A 13,194-nucleotide genomic window follows, 5' to 3' on the forward strand; every position below is an offset into this window, starting at 1 on the left:
ATAGATGTTTTTCATTTTTTATTTTATAGTATCCGATAATATAGATATATTTGAATTGTACATTAATATGCGTGTACCTAGAATCTGCGCATTAGAACAATTTGAGTGTTAAATATACTCTTAAAACTAAATACATAACAAAATAATAAACATTTCAAGTTTTACGATTGCTGATTTGTTTATGATTGGGCTTCTACTCCCCCACAAGCTCCCCTGTCAATTTCCTGTCCATACAATCCGTTTCCTTTGCTAATTATTTGCTATAACTGTGTGTATCGGTTGCTCCACGTTTTCCTTGGTAGTTGTGGTTCCTATTGTACGACAAATTAAATTAAGTGAATTTAACTGAATCTGGTTTTAAAAGCGTCCGGTTCAACCCCCACCCCCCTCGTCAAAAATGCTACGTAATCTCAAGTTAAAAACGGTAAAATGTTCGCATGTTACACTTAAGTTGATAAGGAAAATCATAAATTACAATTTATCTTGAATTTGCTCAATAATAAGTTTGTTGCTCATTTGATCTGTCTGTCGCCTAGGGATCAGCTTCGGCTTCGACATCGGCGGAAGCAGCTGGGGCTTGGGGTTCCTCCGCGGATGGAGCCTCCGTTTGGAGTTCAGCAGCCGGCGCTGGAACCGATTCCTCATGGGGCGCAGCCTCGGTTTCAATGACTTGCGGCGCCGGCCGGGGCGGAGAACCTTGAGGTTCTTTCGGGGGCTGAGTTGGTGTCTGTGGAACTGCTGGCGGTGGCAGCTCGTCATAAAGGGGCGTGCAGGCGGCTGAAGTTTCTGTTTGTGATTTCGCAACCAAAGGATCGCCGGTGACGTCGGCTGGCTTTGCGAAGTTTTGATTCTCCTCCGGCTGCTTTTCCTGCTGCGGACTGTTGGCAGACTGAGATGCTCGTTCGCCTGGCTTTTGGGCCTCCATTCTCGCCTCATAGTCTTGAAGCTCCTGATCCCAATCCTCCTCGGTGTCCACTCTAGTTCCCGCAGCTGGCGCACCGGTGTTGGTGCTACCTAATTCGGTTTCAACGTTTTTGGGCTTGGGTTCCGTCTCCGAAGCCGTCTTGTTGCCTTCATCCGTCGAACTTATTGAATGGCGGTTGCTGTCATCTCGCGAGCCCCGTCTGTTTCCGAAGCCCGGACGTTCGCGATCCTCTCGCGGCCCTCCGCGTCCACCCCGTGAATTGTTGCCGCGACGGTCGTCCATCATTTCGCCTCCACGCTCGCCACGGAATCTATTACCGCCTGGTCCACCGGGACCGCCACGCCGCTTGAAGTTGTTTCCGCCCTCGTCCTCATCGTCGCTCCAACGTCCGCGACCTCCAGGACCGCCACCTCCTCCTCCTCCGCCCACGCCGCGACCTCCGCCTCCACCTTGACCTCCACGTCCTCGTTGGTTGTCATTGAAGGGGTTCCGAGGATTAAAGAAACCTGAAATGAACGTTAGCATAAATTGTACAAATTAGTTTACATCAAATTGTCCTTATAGAGTTGCAATAAAAAACAAATAGGTTAAAGTTAAATTAATTATTATTTATATACATCTGTTAAACATAATATTTACACGCATAAAAAAAGATTAAATCCAATTCTATTTTCGTTTTTTCTTTTTTGATCTACGAGATCGCTCCAATTTCCCACGATTCTCACCTGGTCCCTGCTGACGTCCGCCCGGGCCACCGCCGCCGGGTCCACCACCGCCGGGTCCACCACCGCTGGGTCCACCACCACCTGGTCCACCTCCTTGGTTGCGCATAAACATGGGCCCAACGCCGTTGCCACCGTTACCAGCTGGACCACCCATGCGCTGGTTGAAAGAGGCCGGCGGCGGGATGCGCATCTGCATCAAGCTAGTGGGCTGATTGAACCGATTGTGATTCATGTTGGGCGGGAAAAAGTCGCCTCCGGGGCCACCGTTGTGGTTTCCACGCGGTCCCATTCCTCGTGGTCCACCCGGTCCACCGCGATTATCAAAATCTGCGATGCGTTTTAGTTTAGTGAGCTGCGAAGATTCGTATCTTTTATTCGACTTACCCATGAAGTCCGGTCTCGGCATCCCGTGCTCAATGGGATTTAGGTTCAGGCGCGCACGTGCCTCGTTAAAGGCTGCGTTCGGTCCGAGTCCAGATCCCGGACCACCACCATTTTCGGCGCGCCAGCGTTCTGCCGCTTCAACGACATCATCTCGACCGCCCCAGCGCGAGTTGCCCGGTCCCCGGGAGCGATCCCTATTATCTCGATCGCGCTCCCTGTCCCGCTGCTGGAACATCTCGTTGGCCATGGCCGCCGGCGATAGGTCCACATTGCTGGGGGACGGATTAAAGTTGGCTTGCTGCGGCGGCAGAGGTGGGGCGTCCTCCACGTCCATTTCAATGTCCATTTGATCATCGCTCACGTTGCCACTATTGCTCATCTGCCCACCGGTGGGAATGGGTGGCGGCACAGCTCCAGGCGGAGGAAACGGAGCTCCTGGTGGCAAGCCCATAGGATGTGGTGGTCCCCCAATGCCTGCAGGAAAATTAAAATTAAAGTTTGAAATTCAATTTTACGAGATTATTATTTACCTGGAAAGCCAGGAGGAATCATTGTCGGCATCATCATTGGAGGAGGCATGTTGGTCGTTGGCATCATCATCGGTGGCGGCATGTTTGTTGGCGGCATCATTATGGGCGGTGGCATATTAATGCCCATGGGTGGGGCCATCGGAAATTGTCCCCTAACCATACCCATGAGCCCAGGCGGTGGGGCTCCCGGACCAGGTGGAGGACCCACTGGGCCGACTGGACCAACCGGTGGTGGTTGGGTTGTATCGATGCCAAATATCAGATTTGGCGGTGGAACACCCACACTTGGCGCACCAGCTGCCTCCGCAATGGATGCACCCTTATGCTCCTTGGCAGCATTCTTGGCCTGGTTGATCTTCTGCTTCATTTGGATGGGCATAGTGTCTTCGTCGAACATACCACCCTCCTCCAGGGCGTCGAAGTCCGTATCCGAACTGAGTTTGGACCAAGGAATGTAAGTTACACCCAGTTCGAGGTCCCAGTAGTCCTTCCACTCCTTGCTTTTCACACCCTTGCCGGCGGCCCATGAAATCGTGATGGCGCGTCCCTGCAGCTTGTGGTTCTTTAGAGCTTGCATCGCCTTGTGGGCGTCCTGGCGTCGGTTCATTACAATAAAAGCGCATCCACGCGGCACAATCTGATCGATGCTCACTATGTCGCCATACTCGCCAAAGGTATCGGACAGCTCCTCCTGGTAAACAAGCTTAGACAGGTGGCCCACCCACAGCGTAGTGCTGCATACTGAAAGCAAAAGCATTGGAATGCAGCATAAGTTCCTGGTGTCTGAACATGTTCAATATGCCCATTTGCCTTGTTGAGGTGTGAGTGCCACTGGTAAGATAGTGTTTAGAATTCCCTACCCTTAAGTATATTTACCAAGATTTAAACTATGATCTACGTACTTCATTAAGAAGCCAGTTCTTGGTAATTAAGCTTAAGTATATATCGGGGTAGAACAACGTTTGTTTGCATCTGGATGATAAGAGGATATCCTTATGTATATGTATGTAAATCGGGTCTCAAAAATATTGCTCGAAAACGCATATTATATAGGGGGATATTCTAAGATCAAGAACCACTAAAGCTAAACACACACACGTCAACCGAGCCAAAGGAGCTGCAGAGAAAAGGAAGTGAATCTTTAGGATTATCAAAAACAAAAAAAAAAAACAGGAATAACAGAAAACCGCTTAATTCAAATGAATCTTAAGAAGTTCCATCTTGTGACCCTTAAGATCCATTTATTAATCCCGTCATAGTTACCACTGAGATGTTCCTTTTTGATGTCCGGCAATCCCTTCTTGCGCCGCTCACGCTCGTGCTCGCGATCGCGCTCCTTGTCCCGGTTGCTACGATCCATGCGATCTCGGTCCCTTGATCCGCGTCGCCGGCTAGAGCGTGGAGATCGGCTGCGCGATCGGGAACGAGAGCCACGCCGACGTCGATCATTGCCCGTGCCTCCACCGGCGCCACGTCCTCGCGGAGATCTCGTGCGGCTGCGACTGTTCCGGCGACTGCGCTTGTAGCGATCACGGTCGGGCGTCGGGCTGCGGGAATCGCCACCATCCAGATTGATCACCTATCGGAGATGGGAGTGTTTGCAAGAAATTTGAGAGTGATACGTGATAAAAATGTTAACATTTTGTTAAGAATAAAAAAGGTTCAGTGGGATAGAGAGGATTCGGAATTCGGATAGGATTAGTGACTGGCCACAGGGGGAATACGTTATAATCGACTCAATAAACTGCATTCTTTGGCGTGTGTTGACGTGTGGTTCTGTTTCGCTTTCGACATTCATTCATATAGTTATTTCGGACTAATTGGCAATTTGCGTTTTCGAGCAACATTTTTATTTACATATTAGGAACTTACCAAACGTTGTTCTAGCATCGGGTAACGAGTTGTTCCGCCGGATATTACGTGGATTTTAAAACCTTACCTTTGGCTTCATTTGCATATTTAAATTATTTTACTATTGGTTCGACTTATTCAAATATTGGCAATTGTTTTATAGTTCAAATATATGTTGGGGACACATAGATCGACTTATGAAACTGATTTAGGGATTGCCCAATAGCATCATCTTTTGATTTTAAACGTTTTTCACAAAATAATAAATTTAACTTTAAGTGGATTGGGAATTGAATTGATTGCACATTTAAGATATATAGTATTAAAGTTATTGATTAATTAGTGAAAGACCACCCCGTTACAACTAGTTGAATCTATTTGGATTCGAACACGCTAATACCTCATCAGCTATAACAACATTTTGAGCACATTTCCAGGTTCAACTGCACGTCAGCACAAGGCAAATAGCATCACCCGATTTACATCTAATATGTTTATGCTTTAGACCAACATTGATGGCCGAGTCTTGGTCAAAAGCATACACAAGTCGGACCCCAGGAACTAAGATAGTTTGGTAAAGTAGTGAAGGGTATACCTCTATGGTCTGTTGCTCCGATATGAACTCGACATCCTTGTTGAGGTCCATGCTGTCGTTCATGTTCATGCCCATGCCCATGCCCATTCCCATGCCCGGCGGCATACCAGCATTTCCCTGAAAGCAAATCATTATGAAAATATGGATACCGAGATGAAATCATAAGATGTACCTTCATTACGTTCTGGAAATGCTGCTGCAGTGCCTCGTCCTGATAGCGATGCTTCTGGTTCTCCTCCTGCGGCTTCAAGTTTTGGAAGTTCTGCAGCGTATGGAGCTGCCGCAGCACATTGGGATTGTTTAGCAGCTGCTTGATCTTCTTCTCCTGCAAGAGTTATTTAAAAGGTTATTTAAAACGGGATCAATCTAATGTGAGCAACAAAAGCAACAAATAGAAACTTAAGATAAACCAAACTATCTAAATGAAGGGTTGTGTTAATGGGGTTCGCCATACGTCTAACAGGTTTGAAGAAGTGGGCGGTGAGTCGTCGCCCATGCAGTGGTGATCATCTGCCATCAGCATCTGCAGGCCGTCATCTTCTTCCTCGATGATCTCCCGCACCTGGTATTCAATGTCGTGCGAGCTCTTGACATATTCCCGTTTGTGATGATGTGACTTGCTGGTCTTGGACGAGCACGAGACCACCGACTGGCGTTTGGAGTAGTGTTGCTCCGAGTAGTGACGCTTGGAGCTGCTGCTGCCACCACCGAACTTCTCATGGCCCAGCTAGCGGATGGGCGAAGGGCAAAATGGGCGGTTAGTGGGCAAGACATGAGAGACAGAGAAATGTAAATGCACCAGAATTGTAGACGATGTTAGTTAAGCCATAATACAATACTAGACATTTGTAGAAGCCTCAACCGAAAGCATCACTTACCGACAAGTCGGGCATGGCACCGCCCATTTTATCGTCGCCCACGGAGCTGTTCATGCTTATTTCCATTCCGGAGCTGTTCAGACCGTTCGGACCGCTCGATATGTCCGCCAGGCTAAGAGCTCCGCTGCTGCTGGGTCCTGGACCCACGCCGACGCCCTGTCCTCCACTGCCACCCACCGGAGGCATCTGATGGTAGATGGGGTGGTTCGGGTCGGCTAGGTCAAAGATCGGCTGGATGACCTCGGACTTGAAGACGTTGTTTTTTTGCCACAGGTTCAGCACGCGGATAATGCGGCTCTTGTCCTCCGGAGCGCACCGGAACAGGTTGGCAAAGGTCTCCGTGAGATTGCGCTGGAATCGGGGCGCGAACAGATCCTTGTCCATGCCGTACTGGTGGCGCGATTGGCGCACTATCGAGTCGATTACATACAGCCCGGGTACTTTGTACTCCGGCTTGCACTTCAAGATGAACTTCTCCACACTCTGGACGACGTGCTTATACAGCTTGATGGCCCGCATCGCCGACTTGGTGATGGCGGCCATCTTCGCCTTGGAAATGGGCGGTCGGCTGTCATAGAGTCCGGAGAGCTAAGGAAACATAGATGTTAAAGTACGGATATAATTTACGGATATCTGGGACATGGAGTTATCGTTATCGGGTGCTGGCCAAAAAGCAACCCTGGGCGGCGCTGTTCGGTGAAAATTCGGTGCTCTGCCTGCGCCTCGAGGAGGATCTCTATAACTCCTGCACATTGGGCAATTCGAATCCCGACTTCAAGCGGACATTGTGCAACCACGCCGGCTGCTCCATAACGAACCCCGTTTCAAATGCATCTATAGCTTACCTCATTGTTGAAGGCAACAACGGTTTCCATGTTCAATTGCTTGGTTCACTCACGTCGCGCACACACAATGTTTAGTTTTGCATACTTTGGTTGGTCCACACAATTGTTTAAAACTGGCGAAAAGCAATTTTCTCGACTTTTCTGCGGTTTCCACGGCTTTTAAAAAAACTTTTTACAAAGCGTGAAAAAAATGGCTGCCCTATAGCCTGAAGCGTTGCCACACCTGTAAAGTTGACATTTTCAAGGCATTTTAACAAATTGTGTTGTTAAGGGCAGTGTGACCGTATGTGGATATTCGGTATTAAAAAATATCCCAAATATTTATAATAAAAAAAACGAAACAGAATTTTTCTCTTGAAATCCGACAGTTTCGTATAAATTTAACATCAATTTCTCTCTCTTTACATTATTAAACTGAAATTTGAAAGAAGTAACAAATCGGATTTACATTATTTTATATAGAAATACTGAGAACAAAATAAAGATGACCTTAATAAATTGAAATCATATGTTTTGAAATGTACTACCTTTCAAAAATAATCGCTATCGGTGGTGTCGATCTTTTTAGCATTGTGTCGATGACAAGCCATCTGGCAACACTGGTCAATATTAAACATATATTAAACAAATTAAAATGAGCTCAAACCACCGTCCTCTGGACGATTCGGATATCCTCCTAATACAAACCATCCGCGAGACGCCGTCGCTGTACGATCCCCAGCTGCCCTCCTTCCGGCTGTCTCAGCGCAAAGAGGAGGACTGGGCAAAAGTGGCAGATTTGCTAAACATCTCCATCTCAGACGCTCGGCGACGGTGGACGTGTCTGCGGGATCGCTACTCGCGGGAGCTCAAGCAGAAGCGCATGCATCCGTCCGGCGAGTTTGGTCACAATGACTTCTTTCGGAAGATGGACTTCCTGCGGGACTTTGTGCGCAAGAGACGCGAGCGCCGAGGACGCGAACGGGAACAAAAGCCAACCGGGTGGATGAAGGTTGATTTACAGCGACGGCGTCGTACCCGCCTGCCTATGGACACAGACACCTTGATCGAGGAGCAAGGATCGCACGCCTACGATGAGGGCGAGGAGCAACACGACTACGACGCGAAGCTGGAGTCTCATACCACACAATCGGAGACGTATTCGGTGGTCGTGGAGGCGGACGATGGGCAGGAGCCCGAACAGGAGAGCTTCGATGAGTTCCTGGGCGATACGGAGTGCGAGCAAAAGGTCAAGGTGGTCACAATTCATCCGGAAATGGCTGCTCCGAAGGCGACGTCCGCAGCTGAGCCTATGGAGTCTAACCACGCGGATCTGAACTACTTGGTCTGCATGCCGCCCAATGCGAATCAGGAGCGAGAGAATTCCGCCCCAGAATTATCCAATCCGCCGGCCGTCATCCCTCAAAAGACTTGCGAAACAGAGGACGACTTCTTTTGCAAGTCGATTGCCGCGTATTTGCGCCAACTGTCGCGCGTGCACAAGATCAAGGCCAAGGTGGAGATGTACCAGATTCTGGAGAAGTACATACTGCTCGAGGAGAGCGGAACGGGGTCAGGAGCGGGCGGATCGGGCTAAGCAGGTTGCATGCAATATTTACATAGGTTTTAACATAGTTTTTTAATGCAGTACAAATATACAAAGAGACGAAAATCTTTTGAGCTTAATCTAAAAATGTGCTTAGGAAGAAATTGAGTCTTAGCAGAAGTCCTCGTTGATTATGTTGGCATCTACGGCCAGGCCTCGTTCCTTCAGTGCCTTGGATACCAGGCGGTGCTTCTCCTGCCGCTGCTCCTGTTCCCTACGCTGGGCGTCCAGGATTTCATCGACGGATATCTCTTTGAGTGGCAGTTTCTGCTCCTTCTCACGGTCCTTTTACGCATATTTAAAGGGTGTCAATCAGTCATGTTAAAAAATATCGAGTAAAGCTTACTATTTCGCCCAGTAGCACCACATTCTCGCCGCGAATGATAAAGACTCCGCGGGGAATGTCGCCATACTCGTTGCCCACATGTATTCGCTCGATGGTGCGTTGCAGCACCAGGTTGGCGAACTGGTCCACGGATCGCAGGTACCCAATCAGAGTCCGTCCGTCTCTCAAGAGAACCATCAGTTTCTCTGAAAAGTGCCGGTTTTCAGCGACCGACCTTATTTTCATTCGGAATTACTCACTATCAACCTCTTCCAGGAGGTGAGCCGTGCCCGCCAGCGGATTTAAGTCATCCATGGTACGAAAATATGTTGGGTGTAGATAAATAAATAAACTGAAGCAACTAAACTTTGGTCCAAATTGTGATATTTAATATTAATGTAACCCTCACGGAAGAGTTTAAAAAAATACCACAGTGATCTAGAAAAAATACTACAAATACTACACTGTTCAACGAAACATATAAAATATTGCTTACTGAAATTTATGTTTTTAGTTTTAAAATGAATTATATTATATTAAAGAGCCCTTAATTAATTATACCCGTTATTCGTAGAGTAACAGAGTGTGTTTCGGAATTCCGTGCAATCGGCTTCCGACAATTGCCGCTTTCTCTAGTACCAGTAGCACATCGGAGTCATGTCATGAACCCCTTTATTAACAATAAGATTTCTGCGAAACTTCGAATACTAATTACGCCGTTCACAGACTAACAAAACAGGAAGTTGACCAAGAAAATATCAAAAATTATATTCCATCCATTCACAGGCCTATCGATAAGGAAGGTAAAAATTCGATACCTCGATAGTACCATCGATAGTTTGCCGGCACAGGGAATTGTGAATTATCCCGGAATAGGCGAATAATGAAGTAAGTTGCAGGACGGCATGAATGAAAGTACTCCACTAACAACCCAGTCCACAGGCTCAGCGTGGACGGCCTGCTGGTGTACTTTCCGTACGAGTACATCTACCCGGAACAATATGCCTACATGCTGGAACTTAAGCGCAGCCTGGACGCCAAGGGCCACTGCCTGTTGGAAATGCCCTCGGGAACGGGCAAGACGGCCACGCTGCTCTCCCTGATCGTGGCCTACATGGTGGAGCATCCGGAGACGGTGCGCAAGCTCATCTACTGCTCGCGTACTGTTCCGGAGATCGAGAAGGTGATCGCGGAGCTGCAGAACCTAATGGTTTACTACGAGCGCCACTGCCCTAATCCACCACCCTTCACCGGTCTGGTGCTCAGCTCAAGGAAGAACATGTGCATCCATCCGGAGGTCAGCAAGGAGCGCGAGGGCAAGGCCGTGGACGGCAAATGTTACGGACTCACCGCCAGCTACATTCGCGAACGGCACGATATGGACGCCGAGACGCCCATCTGTAAGACTATTGATGTCCATATGTAACCATCACTTAAACTGCAAACTTGTAGGCCAGTACTTTGAGGGATTTAGCCTGGAGGGTAAGGAGTCCACATTGCCGGTCGGCGTCTACAGCATCGATGACCTCAAGGAATACGGTCGATCGCGCAACTGGTGTCCCTACTTCTTAGCTCGCTATGCTGTGAGATTTTTTGTTTAAAAATTTCAAGACTAGATTTGACTATATCTTAAATTCTTTACCAGATTGCCCATGCTCACATTGTGGTATACAGTTACCACTACCTATTGGATCCGAAGATTGCCCAGGTGGTATCGAAGGAGATGAGCCGCGAGTCCTGTGTGGTTTTTGATGAGGCGCACAACATCGACAACGTTTGCATCGATTCGATGAGTGTGAAGATCAACAGACGCACCGTGGAGCGAAGCACGAATGCTTTGAACCATCTAACTAAACTGGTTCAGGAGTAAGTTGTTCAGGATATGCGACTGGTTCTGACCTAACAACATTCTTAAACTACAGCATTCGCGAAGAGGACACAAATCGCCTGAACGAGGAGTATCAGCGCATGGTTCAGGGCCTGAAGGATGCCAGTGTGCAGCGCGACACGGACATGATCCTGGCCAATCCGGTCCTGCCAAACGATGTCCTAACCGAGGTGGTGCCCGGAAACATTAGAAACGCCGACCATTTCCTTAGCTTTCTGCGTCGATTCATCGAGTATATCAAGACGAGATTGCGCGTTCATCATGTCGTTCAGGAGTCGCCTGCGGGCTTCCTTAAAGATATTTCCTCCAAGATTTGTATAGAGCGAAAGCCTCTGCGTTTTTGCGCTGAGCGCCTGTCCAGTCTTCTGCGCACGCTTGAGATCAATGATTTGACGGAATTTGGAGCCCTTACTCTGGTGGGTTTTGAAACTCCATTAAAGATAAAAGCGATATTAATGTTCTTTCCATTTTCAGATTACACACTTCGCCACCCTGGTGTCCACCTACACAAAGGGCTTCACAATCATTATAGAACCCTTCGACGATAAAACGCCGACTGTTTCGAATCCCATTTTGCACTTTAGTTGCCTAGACTCTTCCATTGCCATGGCTCCGGTATTTTCGAGATTTCAAACCGTGGTCATTACTTCGGGAACGTTGTCACCCATGGACATGTACCCGAAGATACTCGATTTCGATCCAGTGGTCATGAGCAGCTTTACCATGACGCTGACCCGTCCATGTCTCCTTCCTATGGTAGTTATTTTATATTCCAACAATCAGCCAAAACCATTATCTAAATGTTTATTCCAAACAGATTGTATCGAAGGGCAACGACCAGGTCACCATTTCGTCCAAGTTCGAGACGCGAGAAGACACCGCTGTCATCCGAAACTATGGCCAGCTGTTGGTGGAGGTGGCAAAGACAGTGCCCGACGGTATTGTATGCTTCTTCACCTCCTATTTGTACTTGGAGTCTGTGGTGGCCTCCTGGTATGATCAGGGAATCGTCGACACCCTGCTTCGCTACAAGCTTCTATTCATTGAGACTCAGGACAATGCCGAGACCAGCTACGCCCTGATGAACTATGTTAAGGTGAGATGCATATATGTTTTCAATTCTTTGAAAACCACGATTGGATTGCTATGGCTTCTAACCAAATGTTCTTGACACAGCAGCCTCGCTCTCATTATGATCCGCGCCCTTGGTGGTTGGATCATGTTGATTCCACTAGTTCGCAGGGTTATCTAGTATTACTTAGTCTATTTGACATTTTTTCGACAAAAATCCAATGGGCATTTGGATAAGCATGCATGTGCAACAAGTCTTACCGCAATGATGTTCCCATTTTGTGGTTTTTAAATGTTATGTTTGCTTACAGAGCGGATATTTATCCCATTCTCTTGTTTGTAAAGTTGACTAACCCCGATCAAACGTCCCATTTCAACTTGCAGGCCTGCGATTGTGGTCGTGGAGCAGTGCTGTTGGCTGTGGCGCGTGGCAAGGTCTCCGAGGGTGTGGATTTCGACCATCATTATGGTCGCGCGGTGCTCATGTTCGGCATCCCCTACGTGTACACGCAGTCGCGGATTCTCAAGGCCCGATTGGACTACCTGCGGGATCAGTTTCAGATACGTGAGAACGACTTCCTGACCTTCGACGCCATGCGTCATGCGGCCCAGTGCGTGGGCCGTGCGCTGCGCGGCAAGACGGACTACGGCATCATGATCTTCGCGGACAAGCGCTTCTCGCGCCACGACAAGAGGTCGCGTCTGCCCAAGTGGATCCAAGAGCACCTGGTGGACAGTTTCTGCAACCTGAGCACGGAGGAGGCCGTGCAGCTGGCCCGTCGTTGGCTGCGGCGCATGGCGCAACCGTTCACACGGGAGGACCAGCTGGGCATCTCACTGCTGACCCTCGCCCAGCTGGAGAACATGGAGCAGGAGAAGCTTGAGCGGCAGGCCCAGGGCAAGCAGGGCGTTGGCGGCGAGGTGCAGGAGCTGTGAGATGTGGAAGGTGCCGGGTGCCAACCGGCTCTTTGTCGACTGCCTTCCGGGAATAACTCAACGCAGCACAAGCCGTCAGCTAATGACATTGAATGCCATTAAATGCGGATCACAACGGCGATGCTGGAAAATTTAAAAGTAAAATTTTTTTCGGCTGCCAAGCAAATCGGACGTAAATGTCCAATTAATGGCTAATTAATATTATTTATAATTTCGCGGGCATGACTAACTTAACTGGCCGCTCAAGGCGGCGAAAGGGCGCAAGCGCAGCGCGAGTTTTGCTCTTGCAGTTGAATTCGTATCTATACCTGTGATTGTATCCGGATTAGTTGAGCTGCAAATTTAGAACTAAGCGATCGTGAAGTACACTACTAGCACACAAAGTCGGCTAACACAATGTAAAATAAAGTAAATATCTTTTTAAATGTACTAGGTCTTTTAGTTATGAATCCCCAAATCTAGAAAACCTAGCTTACCATATTGTGCTTAAGGATTGTAAACAAAAATCATGATTTTATAGAGTAACTTTGATGATGGCATATAAAATATGGTGAGACTGTGGAAAAATAGGGTTCGTTGCATGCAATCGAACTGCATTTTAGTCATAATAACTCATGATGCGCCTTCCTGGCTGGCTGACCGCCGTAATTTAATTT

General features: G+C 48.2%; 4 protein-coding genes across 6 annotated transcripts; 2 read left to right on the forward strand and 2 right to left on the reverse strand.

Moving 5' to 3' along the window:
- Positions 1-3: 3 nt before the first annotated feature.
- On the reverse strand, positions 4-6,964 carry LOC6615318 (SR-related and CTD-associated factor 4). 3 transcript variants are annotated; one of them, XM_002039683.2, is made up of 10 exons: positions 6,734-6,964; positions 5,889-6,476; positions 5,465-5,737; positions 5,183-5,335; positions 5,011-5,127; positions 3,828-4,143; positions 2,565-3,305; positions 2,035-2,508; positions 1,651-1,977; positions 4-1,431 (listed from the first exon to the last, which is right to left on the reverse strand). In XM_002039683.2, the coding sequence occupies exons 1-10, from the start codon at positions 6,761-6,763 to the stop codon at positions 533-535; spliced, it is 3,918 nt and encodes a 1,305-aa protein (XP_002039719.2). In that variant the 5' UTR covers positions 6,764-6,964; the 3' UTR covers positions 4-532. The 3 variants fall into 3 exon arrangements, with proteins under 3 accessions (XP_002039719.2, XP_032570667.1, XP_032570668.1); XM_032714776.1 differs by lacking the exon at positions 5,465-5,737 and having other exon boundaries at positions 533-1,431; XM_032714777.1 differs by lacking the exons at positions 4-1,431; positions 1,651-1,977; positions 2,035-2,508; positions 3,828-4,143 and having other exon boundaries at positions 3,124-3,305.
- A 339-nt stretch (positions 6,965-7,303) lies between these two features.
- Positions 7,304-8,384, forward strand: LOC6615320. The gene has a single exon (XM_002039685.2). The coding sequence runs from the start codon at positions 7,368-7,370 to the stop codon at positions 8,307-8,309; it is 942 nt and encodes a 313-aa protein (XP_002039721.1). The 5' UTR covers positions 7,304-7,367; the 3' UTR covers positions 8,310-8,384.
- Positions 8,333-9,046, reverse strand: LOC6615321 (U6 snRNA-associated Sm-like protein LSm1). Its single transcript, XM_002039686.2, has 3 exons — positions 8,904-9,046; positions 8,665-8,849; positions 8,333-8,603 (listed from the first exon to the last, which is right to left on the reverse strand). The coding sequence occupies exons 1-3, from the start codon at positions 8,956-8,958 to the stop codon at positions 8,430-8,432; spliced, it is 414 nt and encodes a 137-aa protein (XP_002039722.1). The 5' UTR covers positions 8,959-9,046; the 3' UTR covers positions 8,333-8,429.
- A 389-nt stretch (positions 9,047-9,435) lies between these two features.
- On the forward strand, positions 9,436-12,967 carry LOC6615322 (general transcription and DNA repair factor IIH helicase subunit XPD). The gene is made up of 8 exons (XM_002039687.2): positions 9,436-9,531; positions 9,586-10,043; positions 10,096-10,226; positions 10,289-10,509; positions 10,566-10,947; positions 11,006-11,287; positions 11,349-11,627; positions 11,987-12,967. The coding sequence occupies exons 1-8, from the start codon at positions 9,527-9,529 to the stop codon at positions 12,536-12,538; spliced, it is 2,310 nt and encodes a 769-aa protein (XP_002039723.1). The 5' UTR covers positions 9,436-9,526; the 3' UTR covers positions 12,539-12,967.
- Positions 12,968-13,194: the final 227 nt, after the last annotated feature.

The sequence above is a fragment of the Drosophila sechellia genome, chromosome 2R (assembly GCF_004382195.2).
Source record: "Drosophila sechellia strain sech25 chromosome 2R, ASM438219v1, whole genome shotgun sequence".
NCBI lineage: Eukaryota > Metazoa > Arthropoda > Insecta > Diptera > Drosophilidae > Drosophila > Drosophila sechellia.